At 46.5% G+C, this 25,924-nt stretch overlaps 3 protein-coding genes and 2 long non-coding RNA genes across 16 annotated transcripts in view; 3 read left to right on the top strand and 2 right to left on the bottom strand.

The window, feature by feature from the left end:
* TpnT (Troponin T, skeletal muscle) overlaps nt 1-2,840 on the top strand; it is an 82,516-nt gene extending 79,676 nt beyond the window's left edge. For 10 of the 11 annotated variants that reach the window (XM_069137232.1, XM_069137234.1, XM_069137233.1 and 7 more), the window contains 5 exons: nt 58-276; nt 369-461; nt 562-642; nt 1,475-1,553; nt 1,992-2,840. In XM_069137232.1, the coding sequence (XP_068993333.1) occupies nt 58-276; nt 369-461; nt 562-642; nt 1,475-1,553; nt 1,992-2,224 (705 nt within the window). In that variant the 3' untranslated portion in view covers nt 2,225-2,840. Of the gene's footprint in view, nt 1-57; nt 277-368; nt 462-561; nt 643-980; nt 1,060-1,474; nt 1,554-1,991 lie in introns of all 11 variants that reach the window. The other variant, XM_069137226.1, reaches the window with a different exon arrangement.
* The window catches only part of LOC138191162 (uncharacterized), a 27,528-nt gene extending 13,784 nt beyond the window's left edge, over nt 1-13,744 (bottom strand). Inside the window, exon 1 of the long non-coding RNA XR_011177495.1 lies at nt 13,460-13,744. This is a non-coding gene — a long non-coding RNA (uncharacterized lncRNA). The remainder of the gene's footprint in view (nt 1-13,459) is intronic.
* Nucleotides 5,966-10,900, top strand: LOC124222212 (uncharacterized). 2 transcript variants are annotated; one of them, XR_006883972.2, is made up of 4 exons: nt 5,966-7,100; nt 7,997-8,979; nt 9,322-9,490; nt 10,802-10,900. It is a non-coding gene; the product is annotated as an uncharacterized lncRNA (long non-coding RNA). The 2 variants fall into 2 exon arrangements; XR_006883971.2 differs by lacking the exon at nt 10,802-10,900 and having other exon boundaries at nt 9,322-10,771.
* Nucleotides 11,968-22,778, top strand: rdgA (retinal degeneration A). Its single transcript, XM_046631799.2, has 11 exons — nt 11,968-13,672; nt 13,955-14,105; nt 14,188-14,861; nt 14,949-15,343; nt 15,408-15,817; nt 16,522-16,840; nt 16,909-17,062; nt 17,150-17,434; nt 17,629-17,913; nt 18,037-18,200; nt 18,440-22,778. The coding sequence occupies exons 1-11, from the start codon at nt 12,468-12,470 to the stop codon at nt 18,487-18,489; spliced, it is 4,092 nt and encodes a 1,363-aa protein (XP_046487755.2). The 5' UTR covers nt 11,968-12,467; the 3' UTR covers nt 18,490-22,778.
* Nucleotides 22,713-25,924, bottom strand: part of btv (dynein cytoplasmic heavy chain beethoven) — an 18,371-nt gene continuing 15,159 nt past the window's right edge. Inside the window, exons 38-43 of the mRNA XM_046632948.2 lie at nt 25,565-25,769; nt 25,187-25,510; nt 24,637-25,043; nt 24,287-24,558; nt 23,754-24,054; nt 22,713-23,244 (exon numbers count right to left, since the gene is read on the bottom strand). Coding sequence (XP_046488904.1) covers nt 22,961-23,244; nt 23,754-24,054; nt 24,287-24,558; nt 24,637-25,043; nt 25,187-25,510; nt 25,565-25,769 — 1,793 coding nt within the window. The 3' untranslated portion in view covers nt 22,713-22,960. The remainder of the gene's footprint in view (nt 23,245-23,753; nt 24,055-24,286; nt 24,559-24,636; nt 25,044-25,186; nt 25,511-25,564; nt 25,770-25,924) is intronic.

The following is a 25,924-nucleotide window of genomic DNA, read 5'->3' on the forward strand; positions in this document are numbered from 1 at the left end:
AATTTTCGAAGGCACCGTCGAGAGTCGGAGAAATGAATACCGATTTTTTTTGCTCAGGGTAACCTATCCTCCGCACAAATTGAGCGCAACAAGACCACCGCCCAGCTCGAGGAGGAGAAGAAGATCTCCCTCAGCTTCCGTATCAAGCCCCTTGAAATCGAAGGCCTGAACATCGACAAACTCCGGTACAAGGCCACCGAACTATGGGACACCATCGTCAAGCTCGAAACGGAAAAATACGACCTCGAGGAGCGCCAGAAACGCCAGGACTACGACGTGAGTCTAATTAGATCACAGCCTCTCCGCCGATTGCCTTGCCCGTTTGCCGATGGTGGAGGTTGATGCTAATTTTACCGATTTTTTCACAGCTGAAAGAACTTAAGGAAAGACAGAAGCAGCAGCTGAGGCACAAGGCGCTGAAGAAGGGTCTCGACCCCGAAGCTCTGACTGGCAAATACCCGGTTCGTCAAATATTTTGCATAAAAAATCGGAGCCGTTGTAACAGCACCGATCACGCGTGAGAAAATTCTAAGTACATAAGGAAATCTTTGTTCTCAACAGCCCAAGATCCAGGTCGCCTCTAAGTACGAACGTCGCGTTGACACCAGGTCCTACGACGACAAGAAGAAGCTTTTCGAGGGTGTAAGTATCAGTAGCGCGGATTCCCAGTGAACGATTTTCGCTGAAAAGTTGAATTCTGCGGACCGGGATTCGCGGAACTAATCGCGAGATTGCCGAGTTTTCCGGTCAGCTTTTCGGGGTGAAATTATTCATCGGGGATCCGACAACTCTGACCGTACGATGACGATATAGCCGACGAATCCGATCGCCAAGACGCGTCCCTGCGTATTTAAAATCGCGATTCGCAAGTCTCGATATAGTCCAGGATGTGCAAAATCGGGAGTGTAAGATACGTAGACTACAGATAAAGAATTGTGTGGTTGCCGATGATTAACCGTGGCGTTTAAATTGAACCGCAGGGCTACGACACCCTTCTCGCGGAGTACAACGAGAAAGTTTGGAAACAGAGATCAGAACAGTTCATGAAACGCAGCAAAAGTGAGTCCCGTGCACGATTGAACAACACATTTTTCTGACCCTTCACCCCTTGACCTCGCTGGCCACACACGGTTTGAATTTGAATGTGTATTTTATTTGCTTTTGTCCTTGGATTACATCACTTTAAGCACACGGTCTCACGTACACCACGTTCACTACACACCAAATACGTTTAATTTTCCCAGTTATACAGTTATACTCGTTAATTTCACTCGTTATACCGTAACCACAAACTAAATTCACTCCGATCTGTCGTGATTGAGAATCTTTTCCGTCCCTGCACGTGAACGTTTTCCGATACGGTATTGACCCGCATAGCCGCATAGCGCAGAGCTCATCGTCGACAGCTACTCGGGACCGATCGAGAGTACGTAAGTGATCGCCCCTAGCATGCCACCTTTCGTTGATGTTCCAGGGTCTCACCGATCTGATCAAGGAGAACCATGAGAAGAACTGGGCCGAACAAAAACAACAGTTCCAGGGACGCCAGAAGGGTAGGTTTGCCTCTGCGAGGACTAGAAGGGCTTCATCCCCCGTCCTCGGTGACTTTCGTCACGGCAGAGTTTCGCTTTTTGGATGACTTTTTTCTGCAACGTGAACGCGAGACGATCGTTGGCAAAGACGAAGAAAGTTAAATGGGCTAGTCGGGTACCATTTGTGGCCACCTATACAGACGTTTGCGTTTATTAGTTTTAAAATCCGACTTTGAGCTAATCTTAGATAGAAATTTTTCATACTCGGTGATCGTCATTGTTTGAAAATAGTTGTCTACGTTGGTCGAAAAGCACTTCTCGATGCCCATAATATCAAGTGGTACCAAAGTGACCAAAACCTGTATCGGTACTAAACAGTTTCTCGTCTTGCCGACGATCAGCTCGCGGACAGTCCGCGATCATCTACGACGGTGTCTAACCTCGATTTTCGAACAACAGCGAAGCTGCCCAAGTGGTTCGGTGAACGGCCAGGCAAGAAGGCTGGTGACCCAGAGTCTCCCGAGGGTGAGGAAGACGTGAAGGCCGCCGCCGACGAAGACATCGAGGAGCCTCAATTCGAGCAGGAGGAGGTTGAGGAGGAGGAGGTCGAGGAAGAGGAGGAGGAGGAGGAAGAGGAGGAAGAGGAGGAGGAAGAAGAGGAGGAGGAGGAGGAGGAAGAAGAGGAGGAATAAGCGCAACATCAAAACCAAAGTACGAACAGAGGACAAGAAAGAAATAAAATCTTCAAGAAAAAATGATCACAGCGACAAGAATTGCCTACAACAACGAAAGCAAACGCGACGAAAAATAAACAATGAATAATTCACTCTCTCGCCATCATCTCTCTCGCTCTCCGCAACTAACCCGTAAAGGCCCATCCGCCTCTAGTCATGATTTTCATCACTCATCCTTCATCTGTCCGATAAGCGACAAACGTGACAAGCCTCCACCTCAAACGCCTCCGAAGAAGCTTCGTGTCCCTCGACAACCTTACGGCAGCCGGATTATGCAGGCTGGGGTGCGCCTCCGCACCGTGTGTATAATGCCATACCGTTGAGGGGCGTGTCTCGAATATCACCGTATAATAATAATATATAATATACACTTCACTTATGTCTTAACGTAACGGGGACGCTGCTGCTGCTACTACTATTATTATTATTATTATTATTATTATTATTATTATTATTATTATTATTATTGATATATATTATACAAGAAAAGAAAAATGGAGAAGGTAAAGAAAGAAAAAAAGAAAACGAAAGCAATATAAATAATTATTTAAATAAAAACGGTTTATCATATAAACTGCACAGTAATAAACTCTTGATCGCTTTATCCCTTTATACTGTACACTCACACTTGCACCTCCCGCTCATATCTCTATCCGCACTTCCGTCCTCACACACAGACGCGTTATCATTTTCTGCAAAGAGTTCGTTTTCAGTACTGTATATATTAATCATCAAGAGGAAGTGAGTAGGAAAATAATTTGCATTATTTGCGTTCTGGATCCAACAATTACGATCAATTATAATTGCACCTTCTTTCGATCAGAGATTCTTCAAATATATTGCGGAAGGTAAGATGCCAATAGATTTGAATGAATTGAGGTCTAAAACTCCGAATCGAACCAGGAGCGGAGGACCCGCATTCTCATAATTTACGACTCGACTAATGGTGGCGGTAAATCAATCCGCGAACCTTACAGATGCACGTCATCGAGGGAAGAGAGTCATTTCAGTGGCTCGTTAATCCGAAACAAACTAAACAAACTAGCCACAATTAATGACTTTACTCGTTAAAAGCACCGATAAAACCACTGCACCATCGGAGTACCTCTGGAATCGGGTGAACAAATTAGCATTGATTAGTTACAACTATTCTCCATAAAGGATCGCCTCTCTCAACGCAAGGTGTAGCCTATCGTATACCCGCTACCCTAGCCAAAGCGGGCATAAAATTAAAGTTCGAAGCACGTGCTGGTGTCGAATCCACGTGTGTCAGATCCCTGTTTCAGTGCAGCTCTCATCTCGCGAGAAATTGCCTCAAGTGTTTATTTCTCATTTCACGAGTGTGCCAATGCGGGTTTTTCGCTTCTCTCTCTCTCTCTCTCTCTCTCTCTCTCTCTGTCTCTCTCTCCTTATCTTGTCGTCCCCAGTCAACTATTTATAATAGCTACTAGGTCGGCCGGAGCACGTTAGCGTCGCGGCCCACAGTGTCACCGAGAAGTTTCCCACTCGACTCGTTCGCAACCGAGTTGGAAATACCTCGCCTCCGTCCCCGCCGCCGCCGCCGACTCTGTTCTTTGCGTCTAGCCGCGGCCTAGCCTGGCCCACGTCGTCGTCGTCGTCGTCGTCGGTGCCGGTGGCGACAGTAGTGCGACGCTAATAAACAATTTACCCACCGAGAGTAGAGTGTGTGTAAACCCAAGTTGAGAAAGAGAGAGAGAGAGAGAGAGAAAGAGAGAGAGAAATAGTGTCGCCACGACGAGTGAGCATTGGAGTGTAGCCGCCGACTGCAGTTGCGGCAGGCGGTAGCCTCGGCATTACACGCGCCACGCGAGTTTTCGGTCCCATGTTAGACCCAACTTCGCGTCATTTTGGGCCCCGGTTCTGAGGGAGGGGCGAAGGGGGGAGGGGCGGGGAGGGGGGGGGGGGGTGGAGTGGGGCTTAGAGAGAGAGAGAGAGAGAGAGAGAGAGAGAGAAGTCGGAGGAAGGCGGTAGGTCGGTGGAGTCGCGTATTTCGCTCGAGGCGATAATCGGCGGTACATAGAACTCAAAGAATCGCTTTAGGTGCCTACCTAACGGAGTGGGTAATGTAACGGTGAATAAGCGTCGAGCTGCAACGCGTCGCGACGCAACTCCGATCGAGAGCCGTAGCTGCAGGCTCGAATTAGTGGAACCGGGCGAAAGAGCGAATCTTGTCGACCTTGACTATCGCGAGTGTCATGGCCGGAGCTGCGGCCGATCAAGATCAACGGCTTCGTCTCCCCCAGGCGAGGAAGAGGAGCCCCCGTCACACCTGCAGCAGGAGGAGATCAGGAAGCGGGAGGATGCGGAGCTGACTCGTAGACGTGAGGAGGCTTCGTTCCACTGGCGGAAAGCCGTCCATGCGGTAAGTCAGCTACGATACGGGAGTGCCCTCCGCGATTTATACCTCGAGGTGTAAACGGCAGCCGAAGAGCGGATTTCCGGCGCGATAACGCCGCCGTAGCGACTTCCGCTCTCCTCCAGATATCGCTGCCTCGTTTCGGGCTATTTTCACGGACCCGTGACGTGCTCTGCACGCCAAAGATGAGCACGCTTCCTGCCGAAGGCACCTTATATCTTATACCTATTTTTTCGTTAATCGCTCAGGAACGACACAAGGCGAGGCGAGATCACCGTTATAGGCGGAGACCCGACGCGTGTAGGTGGGAACCTGTGTCATACTTCTTGTATAACCGTATAATACAAGATTACGATATTTGTACAGTTGCATTGCAAGGGGTTCCCATTTCTGTCCGATCCTGCACACCCAACGCAATTTTTCTCCAGCTGTGCTACGGCTGCGTAGATAAGTTTTTTCAACCGCATGCGTTATCGTTCGTCTCAACGTATCGTCATCGTTCCTGTCGTACACGAGTTTGTGAGCTGTTATTCCTTGGAAATTGCATCGACGCTCGGGGACTTTGTAATTTTAATCTAGTATACGGAAATGCATGTACCTACGATGTATATTATACTACTGCGAAATTGCCAGTTTCGTCATCAACCATTTTTAACCCGACAGCATCTGTTATTCCTCATTTCGTATGCGCCGTTTCGTGACAGTAAAACAACTGATATTATCATGTTTTTCCTGGACTGTAAAAAATTCTAAGAAAAGCAACCGAAACTTGCTCACAATATTTTGTACGCATGCATAGGTATAGCGTGTTACGTGACTGGGAAGCAAAGAATTTAATTTCACCGAGTGGACGACTCTCAACGAGGAAAGGCAGTTGTATTCTTCCTCGGAATTGTATAGCGGTCCGAACGTTGGAATCTGATCGTGAGTTGAACGAATTTTTCCGCTCAAGCAATACGGAAAATTAATTATTTTTTTTTTCCTTGGTCAACTAATAATAAATACATCGCTACAGGCGTAGCAGCACGTAACAAGTGCTTATTCTGGACGACGAATAGAGATAAGCTTAATAATATTTTATTCGTCGTAAGATAAAATTCTATTCTAAACAACCGCGACCATTTACCTGCCGCAAATAAATCCAAGGGACGCACAAGCCGCGGCTTCCACTATAAGCCGATGCTTGAATCTAAATAACGTCACGAATTTTTTCTCTCTCTCTCTCTCTCTCTCTCTCTCTCTCTAAATATAATTTTCATTTCCGAGGATGAGCGTCTCGCGAATATTATCTAATTTAAACAAAGTAAAAACACCTCAGATTTGAATAAAAATCAAAGTTCAACCGGCGCGAATGACGTAACGCGTAATCTGGGTATCGAGATGTTGTATGTAGGAAGAAATAAAAAGTGTTGTCAAAAATTTATTCTCAATGACGAATCAAAACGATATACATAATAGACAGCGTCAGCACATGCCTGGCAAAGCACGTGTTTGCTAGACGAAGGCAATATTAGTAACCTTGAGGAACACCTGTCGTGGAATAAATATAGACGTTTCAACGTGAAGAAGAAGTACATAAATCGGATTGTACTTCGACGTGTGAGCGTAGTGTGTTGTACGTATTACGGAGATGGAAAGTGAACCATCAACTCACGCGCGGTTGTCCGGATAACAGTGATGGCAATTGTCGAGCGAAGGTGGATCCTGGTTCCTATACCCAAGCGACAGTCGGCAATGTCATACACGAAGAGACGTGGACAGCAATCCGTGTCGCAACGAGCTAGATTCCGAGCTACGTCAATGTCTAGGTGAACGTCGTCCCGTCTTCCAAACTTGAAGGCCAAGATCACGGGGTGATAATAACCGATGCCAAGGGGACCTGGAGAACGGCTGGATGACAGCGGCGCACGTCGCTCGCTTATTTAATTTGGAATAGCCAGCTAATTGTTGGGCCAGTGGATTAGGCAAGGTCAGGCGCGTAGTCTCATTCCTCCTAATATCTTGAGGCTCCCGGAGGAATGCGGGGCGGTACCCTGCAGGCTAATAGAATCAGCGTATTAAACAAAGTAGAACGAAGCGGGGAATCGTAGGACTTCGGAAGCCGTAGGTGTAGCCGACCGGCCCTCCGGATCCTCCTCGTCAACCTCCAGTCGTTTCATCACGCCAACGGACCTTGGTCATCCGCGCGTGGTGCCGTTTCGCTAACGGGCAGCGATATCTTCTTGGCTCCCCGTCACTTCCGCCGATTCGTTATCCATCCTCTTGCGAAAAGGGAGATTACCACGATTTCCCGAAGTTCAATTTTCCTGAATAGACTCGGACACGATTTAACCGTAAAGAGTAACTTCCCCACTGCGGTGTACCAGTAGTGCCAGCGACACCAACGACGGTTGCGGATATGTCCGAGGAGGACGCCGAACAATCGTCCCCGAAGGACGAGGACACGCAGGACGACGGGTGAGACATTATCGGAGTGATCGAGCGGTCTCATCTCCGCTGATCTATATGCCCTCCGGCAAAGTTATATAAGAGTATAACGCTTCGAAGTGCTTTTGTAGAAGTATCTAAGTACCTAGTTATGTAGTGACTGCATTATAGCGTGTATGATAATAAAGATGACCTTGTAGATGGTATAATACATATAGCACAGATAGAAGAACCCTGTTAATGCCAAATTCCAATTACGACCGAGGAATACGTACTTTTCATCGCATCTTCGAGATCTGACAAGTGATCGCCGTGTGCGCACTTAGGTGTAAATTTTGTGTTATATTGTTACCGATTCGAGTCGCGCTACCCGGCACAATGTCGGACTAACCGGTTTTAGACCTGTACCGGGAGTCAGCCAGTCTTTGAACCCGGTTCGTGCGTCATGGAATTCGTTAAGTTGAAGAAATGGACGGAGGGAGAGGATGCCGCGAGTTTCAATGCAATGCGGGTCCGAGTAAAGCGTTAAAATTGTGCTCAAATGGTTGCACATCGAGTCTTTTTCACGGTGAAATTATTTGTATAACCGCGTAGCACGATTCAAAGAGGAAGTCGAGCTCTTGTCGAGCTGATATTAACAAACGTTGATAATAAAACTGTTCCAATTTATCTACTCAAGGATAAATTTTGTTCGCGTATACGCGGACAAGAATATCGCGGTACACCCACACCGCGTTAACGCGGTTTGAATTTATCCGCAAACTGTACATTGCAGTGAGTTTCGATAATATACCTGCGAGTTTGTTCAACCTTGACGTTGAGGCGCTCTGCTACTGGCCAGCACGATTAATTCATAAATATTTTACGATCTGAGACAGGCAAAACGACACAACGATCGTACTGAACTCCTGACATTTTCACGATAGGTGATGCACGAAGATCAGAGACGAAGGACGTACGCAATGGCGTGAAAAATTATTCAGATCGAGCGAAGATGAGAGTATAAAAATTTTGCCTAGAATCTTCCGCGAACGTACCATTCGTCCAATCTTGACATTAAACCAACTACTCGAATCGTCAGACTGGTACAGAAATGACGAAACATCCGCAATGGAATGGAAGTTGAACCGAAACCGGTTCGCTGATGCACCGAAAATTTCCAGATCAAGATCATTTACAATTTATGAAAATGTCATACCGTTGCCGATGTATCACTCAAGAACTGTTCGTCGACGGTGTAATGTGAAATTCGGCGTCAAACTCGACGGCACTTTTCGCGCGACAAAAGTCCTCCTCTACGCGGACGGTGACTTCACCGTCCACATCCTGCAACAGAACGACAATACTATTCTCAACGAAATGGTGATAGACAGTAGTGGCGCGTGACGATGGGCAAACCTCGTGCACCCGGAGTGCCTCCCACCTCTCGTCCACCTCACCTGGTTTTCCTTGATCTGCCTACAGTCGAAACCTTGCGCGATGTAACAGTCCGCAGGTAAAAGTTTGGCAAGTTAGTATCGCGGGTCAGTCGTCGTTCCGATCGAATCGGCGGAAAAATCGCTCTCCCGTCGATCGTCGATCCGAATCGATCTCCTCGACTAGTCTTCATCCGCGCAAGTGAAACACCTCTACCCACCTCGAAAGTGAATCAAAGACCTTCCACCGCACTCGTCTTTTCGCCTCACATCGACCAGATGATAATCCCGCCCTCTTCCTGGCTCGATTACGTCGCTAATCTCGATCGGCCTCCCGCACCTGCTCGACGACGTAGACTTTTCCCTCGAGCCGGTCGCGATCCTCAGCGTCAGGATCACAAAGCGGACATGGTCCCCGCCCTGGACTGGCCGCAATCTCTGTCGGGGTGCGAAGTGCTCGAGAGGCAAGCGCCGATCAACAGCGTTCGGAAAACGTGAGTCCGGAGAATACGTTAACGTCTGAATGCCAGACACATCTGCATCCTCATCTCCTCTTTCACGGTTCCATTCTCCGTCTCTATTCGCTTCTGTCTTTGAACTGCTGGATTGAATGCCCTTTCAACTTGCTCCTCCGCATTGTTATAATCGGCGCGGGAGTCATCTCCGCGTCCCAGGACACAGTGAATGGTTTATTGTGTTCCACTCTATTCTGCTTCGTTCCATTTTCTGTCTCTCTCTCTCTCTCTCTCTATCTCTCCGTCTCTTTTCCTCTTTGCACTCTCCATCTAACCATTTGTATTATTTATCTCACCCGTCTGTCTAACGCCGCTGAGCAGTTTGCATATAATGTACCTACTCACCGAACCAACGACTCACTGCTGGTATGACGGGCTCCAATTCTCTCGGGGCTACGGTCGGTAGACCTTAAAGCAAGGTGACGCAGAGGTGGGTCATACCTGCTTGCTTCTACGGCCCAGCAGCCAGCCTGCAGGATTTCTGACACCCGTAGGGCGTTTGAAAGATAATAAAAGATAAATTTCGAAAATCCAGTTTGATTTTTTATCCCACCTGTTTTCGATACCATGCACCGTGATACAGATCGCGACTATTTTTTGGACTATAGCTGTTGACAATTTTTTTGAGCTTCTTGTTTTGTGTGCAGTGTATTGATAAAGTATGAGTTGAAAATATTTCGATAATTGTTTTCGATGTTTCCATAGACAATCTCTGAGTAAATATATATGTACTCTCAGAAAGTCTGACAAGGAACGTCGGTTCGATATGCCCCTCCGATTTCGTTGAGGCTCGTGTATGTTGTAGAACATTGAAAACTAAAGGACGCGTTCTGCTTTTTAGCGGCGACATAATGGTTTAAAGGGGTGAAAACGACTCCCAAAGATGGGCTTCCAATGGGGTGGTTTCTCAGTTTCGGACAGATGCGCGCGATGCGTTTGATGGGTTTCTATTTACGAATGAAACATTTCGGCATTGATTTGAATTCGAATACAACAAGCGCATCAAGAAATCACCCCATTGGGTGCCCACCTTTAAGGGTTGTTTTAACCTCTTCAAAGCATTTATCCACCGATAAAAAGAAAATATCTGTCTTTTAGTTTTTAATGGTCTACAACATACTTGAGTTGCAACGAATTCGAAGGAGGCAACCAAACTGGTTTTTCTTGTAAGCTTCGTAGAAGGTAATTTATTCGCACCTCAGGTTCATGTTTTTAATGAGATTATTTGTTTAATGCATATGGAAAATCGCGGTGGTCGCTGCTCTGTTTTTCCTTGAAATCACAACTGAAATTTGAATACTTTTACGTGGGGGCTAGGTTTCGATTGATATATTCTGAAAATTTCGCGAGATGAAAATGTTCGAGCCTCTGATTCGGATACTATAATAAAATTTCATTCCGCTAACTTTTTATTGTTAGTATAGTATACTAACGCGAATCAAACGTTACTGCTCATTCGAAAATGCATTAAATTATAGAACTTTAGTGAAAAAAATAAAATAAATAAACATTCTCTAACGTGTGGTGCATTGACAAAATTGATTGCCATCCTATTCACACCGCCAATATCGGATATAAAATGCCATCGAATCGAAGAACGCGATCTTTCACGTGTGTCTACGCGCCGAGGGACCGTATGAAAGCGGGTCCATTTAAGAGGAAACAACCGTGTAAATACTACATGAACCTGCTACTCGTGGCTATATGGTTTTGCCTGCAATATGTATATAATTTAAATAATGTCTTTCTCGTACCTCAGGCTTACGTATTCGCGTATGCACTGTTATAATCTGCATTGTAGGTTACTCGGATTGGCACCCGGGCTAGGACACCGTGTGCATTTCGAGGATGGGTTACGAGAGCAGCTTCGCTTGAAAGCTAGTATCGAGGAACAGGAAAGGTTGGCATATACCCACCCACGTCAGCTTAACGAAACCACGCTATGTGAATTGCGAGCCCGTTGCATTCGGGGTCAAGGGGTTATAGATCGCAGACGATTGCAGGCGGGGGGATGAAAAGAGAATCCATAATGAATAGCCGCGAAAGAGGCTCTTGAATAAAGGAATGCGAGAGGAAATAAAAAAAAATAAAAATAAAAAAATAAAAAAACATCCAGCACCCAGAGGATGCTTTCATCCCCGAGACGCGCCGCGATCAGCGCGTTTCTGGGTGCGCGCAATAGAGAATCTTGAAACCGAGTTGGCGCGCTAGTCGCAATCAAGCTTTCGGAGAGCGGCGGCGTCTCGGGGGGCGGCGGACGACGGGTGCCAGGTAGCGAGCGAACCGACGCGACTTGCGCTACGGGGAATAATAAGCAAGCGGGCGAGCGTACGAACGAGTGACTTGCTAGCGAGTAAGAAAAACGAGGGAGGAGGACGGCGCAGTGTGGCAAAGGAGAGGTGGTGCTCCGTTTTCCATACCGTCGGTTACGATGGCGGTGACCTGACTCCGTCAGAGTCTCCTGGTCTGCGGAGCGCGGGTTATTCGTCTACCTGGAGAAGCCGGGAAACGCGCGAGTATACATATAACAGTGAAATCGAATTCTAAATAGCACGTCGCGGCGCGCGTCGTCGCCAGCTTACCCTCTCCTCCTCGGCCCGCGAGTTATAATCATAGAACGCGTCGGCTCGCGAGGCGCGAGAGTAAAACGCGTGCGGATCAAAACAAAAAGAGAGATTAATACAAGATATTACACGTACGTGCGTACGTGCGAGAGGGAGAGAGAGAGAACGAGATATATGTATATATATATACATAAAAGAGCGTAAAATACTAATGGTCCCGTCGATGCCGCACGCAGGCAGGATCCAGTGGTCAACGTGCAGTTTCGTGGGTGTCTAGTAGACGCTGCGGGACGTTCAGGTGGTGACGAATACGGGAACCGTGGTGCTGGTGGAGCGAAAGTGCGAGAAGTAAAGGGCGGGGAAGGGAAGCGAAGGGACGGTGGGGAGGGCGCTGCGCGGTGTAGAGGCGACTCGACCCCGCGGCACCGTAGGCGGCAGGGGGCGGCGGCAGGGCGGGGGAGGGTGTCGGATCGATGCCAGAGCCCAGGCCAACGAGCCGACGCCGTCACGAGCCTCGCGTCGTCGAGTGATCCGTCAAAGGCACGCGCGAGCCTCGGAGACGACTAGGGAGAATACCGAGGTGCGACAACTGCAAGCGTTGAGCTGGCAGGGAGATACGAGGAGAAGTCGGGGCCCGGAGCCGTTTGCGAGGAAGTAATTAGTGGGGTAACGGTCGGGGTTCGGGGCAAGAGAAAGAGCCTGGAAAGGGAGAGAGAACTCAGGTGGAGGATATACAATTATTACGGTGACACTGTACGATGGGCCGCGACGTCGTCGCTGCAGGCCACGGGGATGAGGTAGCGGCGACGGCGAGACGGAGCAACGCGGGGGCGGAGGAGGAGGCCGAGGCTGGTATCCCCAGGGGGAGGTAGCTGAAGGCAGCCGGCGAGGTGCGGGCGAGCGATGCAGCGGCTGCGCTCGACGTTCAAGCGGTCGCGAACGCCGACGGGCGCCGAGATGAAGTCACAGTCGAGTCTAGAGGTGCCGAAGCAGGTGAGGTCCGCCTCCTTCGACGAGATACAGCTCGAGGCGAAGCGGCAGGACGGGGCGCGGGCGAGAGAACAGAGCCCCGCCGATCGGGCCGCGGCGGCTTCGTGCAACCCCCAGCAACCCTCGTTCCGGTCGGCATCATCCGCCTTCACCTCCGCCGACAGCAGCTCCGCCGCGATCGCCGCCCCGAGCCGTTACTCCCACCACGAGTCGGCCGTCAGGAGACTGACGACCCTCCGCGTACCCCAGCTGCGGAGCAACCAGCGTTCGAAGAGCTTCGATGCTTGCGGCATCGACAAGAGAAGCACGGGGAATCCTTCGCCGCCGCCGATTCTCCAGGCATCCGGATGCTACCACTGCGCCTGCGTCGAGGAGTACGAGCGGCGGCAGGCCAGGAAGAACGAGGCCGCGGAATCACCCTCCGCGATATTCGCAGCCAGGACTATCCTCGACGCGAGGGTCGGGAGCACCGAGCATGGTGAGGACGAGGAGGAGGACGACGAGAGGGAGGAGAACGAGGACGAGGACGACGAAGACGCCGACGACTTGCAGGACGCGGAAGAAGACGCGCTCAGGTACCGCGAACGATCCTCGGGGAGTTCCTGTTCGCAGCAGGACTCCCAGGAGAGAACGGACCGTGAGAACAGCCCCGAGATTCTGGTCACCCTGACGAGCACGGACTCCTCTTATCCCTCGACGAGACGGAGGTCGGTCGCCTCGCCCAAACTCTCGAGACAGGAAGCGCTTACCTCGTTTCCCGCCGACCTCACCTCCACCCTTAGCATCAAGGACCCCGAAGACGACGAGGGCGACGGCAGCTCCGATCCGTCCGCGACCGACGTCGAGTCCGAGGAACGGACTGGACTGAGGGGCGGACGACTCGTCGTCAGGGACATTTTCCTCACCGTTCCAGAGCTTAAGAGAGACCGTGCAGCCTCCGTCGACTCCTGCTTCAACGGCAGCAAGGCCTCCGAGAAGACCGGAGAGAACCAGCAGGGCCTCCTTGCCGTTCCTCAGCAGAGCTTGCGATCGAAAAGCGTTGACATCGTCCTTCCCACCGACGCTCAGACCAGATACACCACCCTCCTACCATCGAACGAGTCTCGTCAGTTGCGAGGGTAGGTTTGTCCGTCGCCACGGCGAAGGGATCCGAAAGGGAGCCTTACTGCGAACTCCCCGTTTGTCTCGGGCACAGGATAATCCTGAAATAGAAGGGGGGCGGGGGGGATGTGGAATCGTCTTTTTGACCACACAATACCCGATCGTATGCCAGTAGTGTGTCCCCATGCCTGCAGTAGCGTTTATATGATTACCTTAGACCCGTAAGCGGGAGCTGAAGAGCGCTTGATCGCGTAGCGTGCATTCCTGTCCAGCTAAATATCACTACGTGTTTTTTTCAGAGGGAGAGAGGGAGCAGATGGTGGGTCGAGTGCTGGCCAACAAAGAGAACCCCGATCGACGCCAGACTGGGGACCGAGCGCGATCAACGGGGAACATCTCTGGGTCCCAACCGCTGCTTCCGGGGACTTTTGCTACGTCACTGACTGTTCCGTGAGTCCTGTAACCAGTACATAAATCACTTTTAAAAGCGGTCCAAGGAAGGGTGGGCAAACATTAAACTTCCCTGTTTCAGAAACACGGTCCGAGGCTGAAGTGCGCAGCGTGTCGAGTAGTGGCCCACGCCTGCTGCGCTACGGGACTCGGGTTTGCTTGCAAGCCTAGTTTCCGGGACGTTGGAGTGCGGCAGTACCGGGAGCAGACATCGACGCACCATCACTGGGTGCACAGAAGGTCGCAGAAGGGCAAATGCGCCAACTGTGGTAAATCGTTCCAGTCCAAGCTCAGTTTCAGTTCAAAGGAGATAGTAGCGCTGAGCTGCAGCTGGTGCAAGACGGCTTACCACAACAAGGAGGCATGCTTCAACGTCCAGAAGATCGGCGAAAACTGCGACCTGGGCCGTCACGCTTCGGTGATAGTTCCTCCCTCGTGGATAGTAAAGCTTCCGCGTAAAGGGAGCTTCAAAAGCAGCCTCCGTAAGTCGCCCCAGAAGAAGAAGTCCGGCTCGGGTAGCGGCGGCTGTTTGGCCGGCACCGCCTCCACCCGAAAGAAGAAGGACAAGGACAAAGATAAGGAGCAGACCAGACTCTGGGTCGTCAAGCCCATACCGACGGCCAGCGTCAGGCCCGTCTTGGTGTTCATCAACCCCAAATCAGGCGGCAATCAAGGCGCGAAACTCCTTCAGAAGTTTCAGTGGCTCCTCAATCCGCGTCAGGTCTTTGACCTCACACAAGGCGGTCCAAAAATGGGGTGAGATTTACTCCTCGTTACAAGCTTATTCCGCCGCTTATCCGTGATGAGTGTGCGACAACCTTGACCTCCTTGCTGTCCCCGCAGATTGGAGCTCTTCAAAAAAGTCCCGAACCTCAGGGTTCTGGCTTGCGGTGGCGACGGTACCGTCGGCTGGGTCCTCTCCATTCTCGATCAAATCGGGGCATCGCCGCCGCCTGCGGTTGGCGTCCTTCCTCTCGGTACGGGAAACGACCTTGCGCGGGCCCTCGGCTGGGGCGGCGGATACACCGACGAGCCCATAGCCAAGATACTCTCGAACATCGGGGACAGCGACACTACGCTTCTAGATCGATGGCAACTGACCGTTGAGAGGAACACCGACGCTCCGAACGACGACGAGGCTGGTAAGGGGAAGGAGAACCTTCCCTTGAACGTGGTCAACAACTATTTCTCCCTCGGCGTCGACGCTCACATCGCCCTAGAATTCCACGAGGCAAGAGGTGAGAAATCCTGATTCCACAATCGACGTTACAAGATTTCTAAATACTCAATTTTTCGTCGCAGAGGCCCACCCGGAAAAGTTCAACTCCCGGCTCAGGAACAAAATGTTCTACGGACAAATGGGCGGCAAGGATCTTGTCCGCCGAAAGTGGAAGGACCTCTCGGAGTTTGTTACCCTGGAATGCGACGGGCAGGACTTGACTCCAAAGCTGAAGGAGCACCGAGTCCACGCTATAGTATTTCTCAACATCGGATCCTACGGAGGAGGAACTCACCCCTGGGCTGCGGGGGGTGGTGGAAGCAGCGGGGGTGGCTCGGGGGTGACTGGCGAACCGGCTACCGATGACGGGCTGATCGAGGTCGTGGGGCTGACGACTTATCAGCTTCCCTTGCTGCAGGCAGGCGGTCATGGAACCTGCATAGCCCAGTGCAGCAAGGCGAAGTTGGTAACGACGAGGACGATCCCGATGCAGGTACAGTGACATTTGCTTGCTCGACTGTCAGTGTTGCCAGCCCATACCGTAATTATGGAAACGTAACATAATTTGCCGTCTATTACCATGTACCATAACGCGTGTACCATGACTCACAAATCTATACCATAATATTACATTTCTTCGATTTTTACCTAATTTGTACCATATTCCACACATTTGGAATAAATTCACTGTCGTAGATTGTACAATACCGTAAAATTCTGGACTGATAAAATTATCGAATTAAATACCGTATTATTACTGTAGCTTGACCTAATTCTATCCTTATAATTTTCTTGTAAAAGGGTATTACAAATTAACTTATACACAATTAGAGGTAGCGAATGTCTCTCCTCCTCCAGGATACGGATTGACTGTGAGACTAAAAGCATTTACAGAAATTATACGGTTTAACGTTAATTGCTAAATAAACTTCAGACTAATCACCATAATCCCCCGTAGCAATTTAAATTTAGAAAATGAGCTTTCTTAGTGTTCTCTTAACGGTGACATGAGATGGTAAAATTATCGGTTACAGTTCAACTCTCGTTCATATATACGGTCCTGAGGGAGGTCCTATACACGTACCATAAAAGTACCATAATTTCACGATCCTCGGTGGATAATTTAGTCTCGAGAGGCTGACGACACTGCGATGATCATTTTTCTCACATTCTTTGACCACGTGTCTAACTCGATAGGTGGATGGTGAGGCGTGCCGCTTGCTACCGTCGACGATCTCGCTATCGCTGCTCAACCAAGCGACGATGCTCGCGAAGCGAAGAAACACAGGAAAACCGCAGCAGAACGTCGGAGCGAAACTGGAGCGGCTAAAGCTGCCCGTTATGAAGATCAAAATGTCCGACTACGAGGCGTACCACTCGGACAAGGAGCGACTCAAACGGTCGGCTGTCTCTTGGCTGCCGGATACCCTCGACCTGGACGCCACTCTGGACCTCGAATCCCTGCGAGGAATACTCGCGAAAGATCTGCCGATGGACGCCTGTTGCTTTTTGGACTGTAAGTGACGATGTCGCGGTAAAGCGAAGCCCGCATGAATTCACGGTGGTGCTTTTCCTCCCCCCCAGCTTGCACGGCGGAGCGATTTTTCAGGATCGACAGAGCCCAAGAGCAGCTTCACTACGTCACCGACGTCGCGGCTGATGCTCTTTACGTTTTGGAGGAGGGAGTCGCGGCGGTTCCGCACCCGGAAGCGGACAGCGTCGCTCAGCCGTCACCAAGGTAGGTGCAGGTTCCGGCGCGGCAGGGGGTCGCGCTGTTGTCTCCCGGGGGACGTGACCGCGTCTTGAAACGAGGGAACGGTTTCAGCGACGAGGCGGCCAAGCCGGGGACCGGAACTGTGGCCGAGGAGAGGCGACTCTCACCGGGACGCGCGTCTCCCGTGCAGGACCAATCGCGGTCGCCGCGAGAACCGGAACCGGAGCGACGAGCGTCGAGTCGAAGGGTGCCCGAGATCGCGGTCGCCGGGACCGAGAAACCTGGCAAGCTTCCGGATACAACGCCGTCCAACGGCGCCAAGCCTCCCGCCAACAAATCCAACGACGCCTCGTCCGCGGCGTCCAGCCAATCTCATCAGCCTCTTGCTTTCGTCAGGTAAGCCTCGTACGAATTGATTTTCAAAGTTTTCAGCTCATCAGGGTATAGGGTATAATGCGCACACTTGTGAGAGAGAAGAGCAAAGGTCCGCACCTGAATCTTGGACGTAAACGGCAAAAGAATCGATACCCATTTTGAAAGCACCGAAAGGGCTCAACGCTTTATTCTGCTGAATTGGGGATGAATTTCAGTTCGAGGGATCGTTTGTTCGGACTGAGTGCGGAGGTGCACGAGCACAGTCATACCTTTGGCGGTGGTCTCCTCGAGAAGACGTGCGACGGCATACTGAAGGCGGCAAAAACCGGCGACCTGCCGGCTCTGAAGGATCTGCACTCCAAGGGTTACTCGCTTCTCTCGATCGACGTGAACGGACAGACTGCTTTGCACCACGCCGCGAGGCACGGCCACAAGGACATAGTGAGGTACCTGATCGCCTGCGCCCCTTCGACGATCCTGAACATGGCGGACAACGACAAGTACGTGAAATGCGTTGGGGACACTTGGGGATGAAAAAAGAGAAAAGAACCGAAAAATCGGATAATGATTACCTAATTTTACCTGGCGAGGGTGTACTTTTACTGTGATATTCTCGGTTCCAGGGGACAAACAGCCCTTCACAAGGCCGCCCAGCAGAAAAGGCGCTCGGTTTGCTGCATGCTGGTGGCCGGAGGAGCGACTCTTACGGTTCGAGATCGACACGGTCACACGGCACGTCAGTTGGCCCTCAATGCAGAGGATCGGGAGCTGGCAGCATACCTGGAGAGTGAGTGGAAATTTTCAAGTCTTTCTAGTGACACATATTTAGTAACTTCATTTCATTCCATCCAACGTCACATGATAGTACATTAACTCCATATTTAAAAAGAGGATATTTTCGGTTCATCTTCGATTGATTACCTTTTGAAAGGTTTTCAATTTTAGTGAGTGAATAACGTCCCATCTGATTTTTGTTCTTGCTTCAGAACTAGCTTTGAAATTGAATCGTTTAATGATTGATCCTAGGTCAGGAGCAATTTCACCTGGTGACAGTGGACATGGAAAGCGTTCTTTGACCCACCGAGCTTTATGGTCTGGCTTAAACGAGCCTGCGGCGAATTTAATCAGTTATGTATAGTTACATTATAATATTATTATATATTATATAGACTATTCGCACGTTAAAAGGAAACGTGTGATAATATTCGGTTAACGATATGATATATGTACCCGTAAAACACAAGTATAAGGGTAGATATAGTAACAATAATTCTGACGATCTTTTTTTTTCTTTCGCTAAAAAATATAAAGATTTTTCACCTTATTCGATCGCATGTGATATAAAAGCACGCGTAAAAGCATTTAAAAAAAGCAAAAACCGAAAATTAAAGAAAAGAAAAAAAAAAACACCCACACGTTAACAATTGTTCGAAAAATTTACTCAAACTACGACAAGAATCGAAGTAATGAAACGAAGAGAACAGAATTATATTAAAATTAAATCAATTAATTATTAATATAACGTTTAATGATATTCAACGTAAAGTGTATAATATTTCCTACATAATATCTATGCTCGACAATTTTTACTCTGCTCCATGACTAAATATAGTCTGTTATTGTATATTATATACGTACTATATACAAATTCGCGGATACACGTTTGTTTAAATACATACACCGACGCTAGGCTGTGTTACGAATCTGGGGAGCAGCTTCAGTTTCTAATATTCGTACGGTATACGAATATACCAAATTTAGATACGCGGACCGTACACCAGTTTACATTCAAAAACGCGTAAGGTGAAACCTATATGTGTATATATATATATATAATATATATATAGAGCATACCTATATTCACTCTGTTGACAAATGAAATAAGTATGTATTGTTCGGTACCAAAAAAGAAAAAATGAAAAAAAAAATTTGTGAAATGAACGGGATCAACGTGAGAACACCAATTAATTCTTAGATGCGATCAATTGCTACTGCGTATATCTTCTCCTATAATATACATATACATAATTTATACATCGTATTATTACGAATTATTACGAAAATTATTCCTTGATATAAAAATTTTCTCAATTTTCCTATGACAACTAAAAAACACACTAATGAAAAACAAGGATAATGAAGAAAAAAAGGAGTGACATGCAAACCTACACTTTATAGTTACATAATACGTAACAAAGAGATAATCGAACTTGTATTATGAATTCACAGATATAAATTATACCAAATTGAGACCGAATATATTATCGGCTTGATTATCGTAAAGTAGATCATCGAATTCATTCAATTTCGACTTGAGTTTTATCGATTCTCCTATTCTTATACATACACCTTGCACTGTTTAAACGAAAAAACGAGAAAAAAGCAAAAAAAAAAAAGAGAAAGTTAAACAAGAAAATATTTAACAATACTTGTATACCATTATATTTGTTATACATATATGTACGTGTATATTACGTTTCGAGAAACGATTTCGCGTCCATCTGTGCGCTATTTTACCGCGTTTCAGGTCGACGCAATTACACGAATTGAGTCTCGTAGTTCCACAAATGATTCAGCAAACAACGGCGGTTACGAAAATAAGCACAATTTGGGTTCCGAGCCACGGGGACTGTTTGATTTTTATATGTGTTAAATCAAGTATCGGAAATGAGCTTACGCGTCAATGAATATGGCATTGTTACGAAAAAACGTATCGTTCTAAATGGAGACAAAGTACGTATGGTAAAAGATTTTTGCCCAAATGACGCGGTAATCGATTAAACATAAAAATGGTGTCACGATTATACGCTGTGCAACCACTTGTAATCATATATATTTCGTCTATATTTTTTTGTACTTAATACATAGTGATATTATTTATTTATTTATTGTACAGAAGCGTGCTCGAAAGAGAGAGCAGAGATGGGCGTTATTCCTGGAACTTGTAGTATATAGGTATCATATATGCATATACAGACATATCGATGCAAGTACATATATTATAAATATATAGTACATTAAAATTGTATATAGAATAAGAAATTTAACGGAAATGCCTTCTACGGTCCACATAAAGATATTATTGTATAGTTGAAAAAAATGCGAGAAAAAAAAATTAGGATAAAACGCATAAAAAAAAAATTCAAAAAAAAAAAACATAAACGCAAAAAATAATAAACCAGAAGAATAAAACTGGTATAACGTAAATTATTGAACATAAAAAAAAAAAAAATTAAAAAAAATATTTAAAAATTAACGAGAAACTGAAACACAGTATTGCCTTCCTCGAAGAGGGTTTGGACCGCGAGTTTCGTAATTTGTAAAGCAATAAAATGGACAATCATTAATTGCGGTCCGAACCCTTTACACAATATGACCTATATTGTTAGTCTTTATATTTTTATTTCTAATCTTTACGTATAACTATATAAGTGAAAGAATCTCCTACGTGCATACATACCTATGATATATATATATATATATATATATATATATATATATAATATATATTGTATATCATACATATGTATGCATAACCGTTATCCGATGAGACGACAGGCATTCTGTTCTAATCTATGATACCTCTCGAGTTTCTTTTTCTTTCATATTCAACACAATTATTACCACGATGTACAATTTAATAAGTATATTACATTATTCTTTTTCACTCTACCCTCCCTCCGTCCCTCCGCCCTTTGTAGTGCCTCCGTTATACTCAATGTCTTGACACGAACAAATTTTCACGTTCATATTATATATGTATGATAACGTATATCTATTATGTATAGATATTCTATTGATCCACTGAATTTTACAGTTTTACGTAAAATTTATTATATATTATATAGATGATACCATATGTATAATACATTCGTGCATGTATATATATATGCATTATCGAATAGAGTAACGGAATACATAGTTATGCGTTGTAACCATCATGATACGAACCGGTTTCACTTAGGCCTGCGTCACACATTGCACACCTTTTCATTTTTAGCCTCTTCGTTGTCACACCGTATTTATTCATTGTAGAATCGAACACTTGTAGTTTTTATCAATATCTTGTACTGTTTTTTGATACTGCATTATCATTATTGATTTGGTTACTATTAATATTATTATTATTATCATCATTGTTATTATTATTCTTTTTGTCGTGAAGCCAATTCTCTAAAACATTGGGCATAATTTAAATCACCGTTATTTAAGCGACAACATGCATAGACGTGTAATTATTTTATTACGAAACACGATTAGTAATCCGTAAACTCTGAAAACTCGTGCATGTCACTATATTATACCTCTTGTTCAAGTTTTTATCGTTGCTGTTGCTATTTTTATTATAACTGATACCGATTTGTCGTTACGAGATTGTTGTATAACGTATAGAAAATGTGACATTGCAGATTTTAGTTCTCTCAATAATACCACGTTTCTAAAACAAACAAATAAATAATAATAATCATACACATAATCACAATAAAAAAAGATAATAGTAACGATAATACTGAAATTAATAATGATAATGATATATTATAAATTAAAGAAATATACGCGGAGTGTACGCGGACTCGTTATATAGTCAATTTGAATTCGAAAAAAAAAAAAAATCCTAAATAATACATGAACGATAAAACAGGTGAAATATTATGGTTAAACTATAACTATTATATAGTTGCTCTGTTTCTAGAGTGTCGAGTTGATATTCGTTGCTGTTTAACAGAAGAAAGAGAGGAAATTATTAACGTAACAGGGATACTCTACGCAAGAGATGTAAGCACGTAATATCGTTGACCAAATAATCGCGGAGTAGGTAATTATGGAAGAGGGGAAAAAAAAGATTAACGAAAATGTGATTGGGAAAAGAAGTAATCTACGACACGAAGCGTTTTATCTATATTCACTGTTTATAAATGAAACACTCGTGTCTATGGTACATGCACCCATCGAATGATGCAAAAACAAAAAGAAGGAAAAAAATTATTACCGTTACATCAACTTCATCAATTATAATACGTTATATACTATTATTATTATGTTTATTATTACTATTACTATTATTATTGTTATTATTATTATTGGTTTATAAGTTTGTCGCTGACGTCGAAGTAACCGTATACGTATATACGATTGTAGAGTATACAATATGAAACGAAAGCGGCAAATAATCTCGGTACTTTCCAATGGAATCTCAACGTACTTCGTATAAAAAAATATACCTATATAATAATATACTATTACTTACCTTACAATACATATATACATACATAAACATATATTTTCCTCAATTAACAACGTTTATCTGTAAAGTTTATTAAATTTTACGATAATAAATAATATATTCAAAATATTATACATATTACACGCAGGTGTATTTTGATTTCAATGAAACACATCCTCGGCTGGAGTCAAATTTATTTCAGCTTTTTGACTGGAATCTCGACGCATTTCATCGACAAGAAATAATTCTCATGTATAAATTGCGTAAGAAGTTGTCATTGTAATTCTTACAATTTATTTGAAAAAATTATCCGGTTGGCGGATTTACGACCGGGCAACGGACGAGGCCGTAAGATGGAGGGCGACTCCTCGCCGCAGCCATACATCGCGATTTTCGCGATCACAGGCGACTGGCAGGGCGGATATCAGCCGGTTTCTCCTGAGATCCGCGTAAACCGGAACTTCGACGAACCATTCATGGGAATGCCGGGTTGATCCGAACTCACCGGACGTCCCGATCCAGTAAGAAACGCGGCAGCGAGGCGCCGACAAAACCGGAGCTTCGTCAGCGCCGACCTCTGCGAGTCGGCCGCCGCGAATTACCGCACCTGCCGAACAGGATCGCGAAAAATTAAACGAAAATCCGGAGCCGTTACGCGAGATTGAAGGATATATGGAACGTACGGTCAGGGCGAAAATTTGTTGAAGCAAAAAAGTGACAGAACAACATTCAAAAAGTGCGACTGGAGCTAATTAAGTTCGATCTTATTTTAAAAAAAGTCCCTGTGATTTAAAACGAAAAATCTGAATCACCGATTTTTTATTGTAATCGCCCATTTTCTGTCAACAACTCTAGATACCTCATCTGAATCTGACAAGAAAATTGAATTTTGCCGGTTCAAAAATGGCAACACAATGTGTGTCTCTTATGTTCTTACAATAGCGAACGGTTTATAGTTAAAATTTGCAATTTTAATTCCTGTGTTACGGGGAATTTTTTTATGTAACACCATTCAAATCATTGTTTTACAATATTTTCAGCTGCAAACTTCGGTTTTGACCTAAGTCTACAGCCCATAAGTACTTGCTTGAAACTAATTAACAAGTTCATACGAACCGGTCAAGAGCAGGCCTTCAACTGTGGCACCACAGCGAGATCCTTCGTCCTGATTCACGTCCGATTCGGACCAATCCGCACGGAGCAGAAGCTCCTCGATGGGGCGTCCGGTTCTTCGGGCCGTCCTCTGCTTGAGAGCCGCAAAAAACGCGTCCGGTTTTCCCAGCCAAGATAGATCCAAACAATCGGGGATCTCCGTGACTTCGCCGCACAAAAATCGGTGCCTCTCGATCGCCTTCCAAGCAAATGGTACCGCCTCGATTGGACCCGTTGGCCATTCTTCCAGCCATTCTTTAGGCGTCTAATGGTAAATCGTTCGTTCAAAAATGAGAAAGTTTTGTTTTTCTAGTCAATATGTTATGGGGGATAATTTATGAAGGATATTAAAGCAACAATTGTAACAAGTCGGATGCTTGGATCGTGAAGCGTCGAAATGAGATCCTCGTTTTCATTTCCGCAATGCAGTTCTTCAAAATAACGATGGTAAATACGAACGAAACACATATGGTACGTACTACATCCGTGTTACAAACCTTTGCATCACCGGATCGGAAATCTTTGTTCTGAACTACGCGTTGAACGCCCTTCAACAGTTTCGTAGCCGCTCTCCTTTCCTGATCGAAGAATTCATTCAGAGGATCCTGATCAGTTTCGCCATGAGATTTGTCCTCCGCAATTCCATTTTCCTTCGAGCTTCGCTGTTTGACCAGCTCATTCAAGAGCTTTTCGACACTGTCGGGACTCGTGGTTCCAACGTTCGGACCACTGTCTCCGTTTGCAATGGGTTCGGACTTCGCTGCTATACCTTTCGAGGTGACAAATTGGAGTAGAAGAAAATCTCAGTTTTCTGGAAATAAAAAAAAAAAAAAAAAACAACACGTACCACGAAGCAAGAGCAAAGCGGACTCGGCTGCGGCTCTTTCCCAGGCACGGTCAGCGTTGGCAGGAAGTCCGAAGTAATCGCTCGGGGGATCTTGATCCGGAAGTCGAGCAACGGCCTGGAGGATCCGTTTGATATCCTGTTGAACAGAGGCGTCAAAAACTGGAAGAACACCGCCGAGGTCACGACGTCCGGAGTACAGATCCCCCGCCCAAACATCGGCGAGGATAGCACGCAGAGCACGAGCATCGTAAGCATCCTGAAGTCGACCACCGTAAACGGCGGCGTCCAGCAAGCCCCGACCTTGCTCCCAGTCACCCTTTGCTGCCGATCCGGCGACCAGTTTTGCCGCTGCTTCAAGGTCCGTTTCACTCCATTCGTAAGCCTTGATCCATCCCTGCGGTACGAACCTTCGGCGAAAAGATTTGGATCAAGATCCAACGTCAGCACGAAATGCAAAATTGAAGATCGAATGAACTATTCAACGCATTATCGAAATTCAATTATTTCTTGATTACATCTTAACAAATTCCACATGCTAAACTTGTGTCACCTTCTGCGTTCTTGAAGAGTCGCGTGGAGCCAGGCAAGGAGAAGCGACTCTGCCGGGTCGCCGATTTCCTGCCTCTCTTGATACAGTTGCTGCAGCGACCTCCTGACATTTCGTTTGACGCCTTCCGGTGGCTCGTAAGCCAGTTTAGCACAGAGTGCGGAAAGCCCGGGATAAAACCCAGCCAGGCATTCTTCGGTGGTTAGCCACACCCGAGTCTTCGGACTTCGATCAGTGGTGCAGGCCGGGGATCGTAGCAGACTCTCCAATCGTGGTAGCCAATTCAAGGCAAGCTGAAGGTTGCTGAGCAAGACCCAGCCTCCTTCCCTGCAAGAGATCGGCATTGAGAATTGCGGCATGTAGGAGAGATTAGCAACTCACCTGCAGGCCACCTCCAAAGCCAACTCAGCTTGCTTCAGCTGACCCTGGCCCATGGAAACTTCGACGAATGTTGTACCGGCGTTCACCGCCAGGGACCGCAGTTCGGGACCAGGATCTGCACCCGGGGAAAGAAGCAAAAGAACGGGACAATCCTCCCAGTCACCTTCACCAAGCGACAGTGCTGGAGGAGCGATGTCTCGAACACCTGGTAATTTGATTTTGGTTACTGGAAGGGTTGAAAGGAATTGATGAGAGTAATCGAAACTTTTATTACTAAGTATAGAGCATTTTACAAAGGAGCTTTATGATGTTCCTCAGGGAAAAAAATTTTACAGTATCTATTGCGGCAGCTGAGTGATC

This window comes from Neodiprion pinetum, chromosome 6 (assembly GCF_021155775.2).
Source record: "Neodiprion pinetum isolate iyNeoPine1 chromosome 6, iyNeoPine1.2, whole genome shotgun sequence".
NCBI lineage: Eukaryota > Metazoa > Arthropoda > Insecta > Hymenoptera > Diprionidae > Neodiprion > Neodiprion pinetum.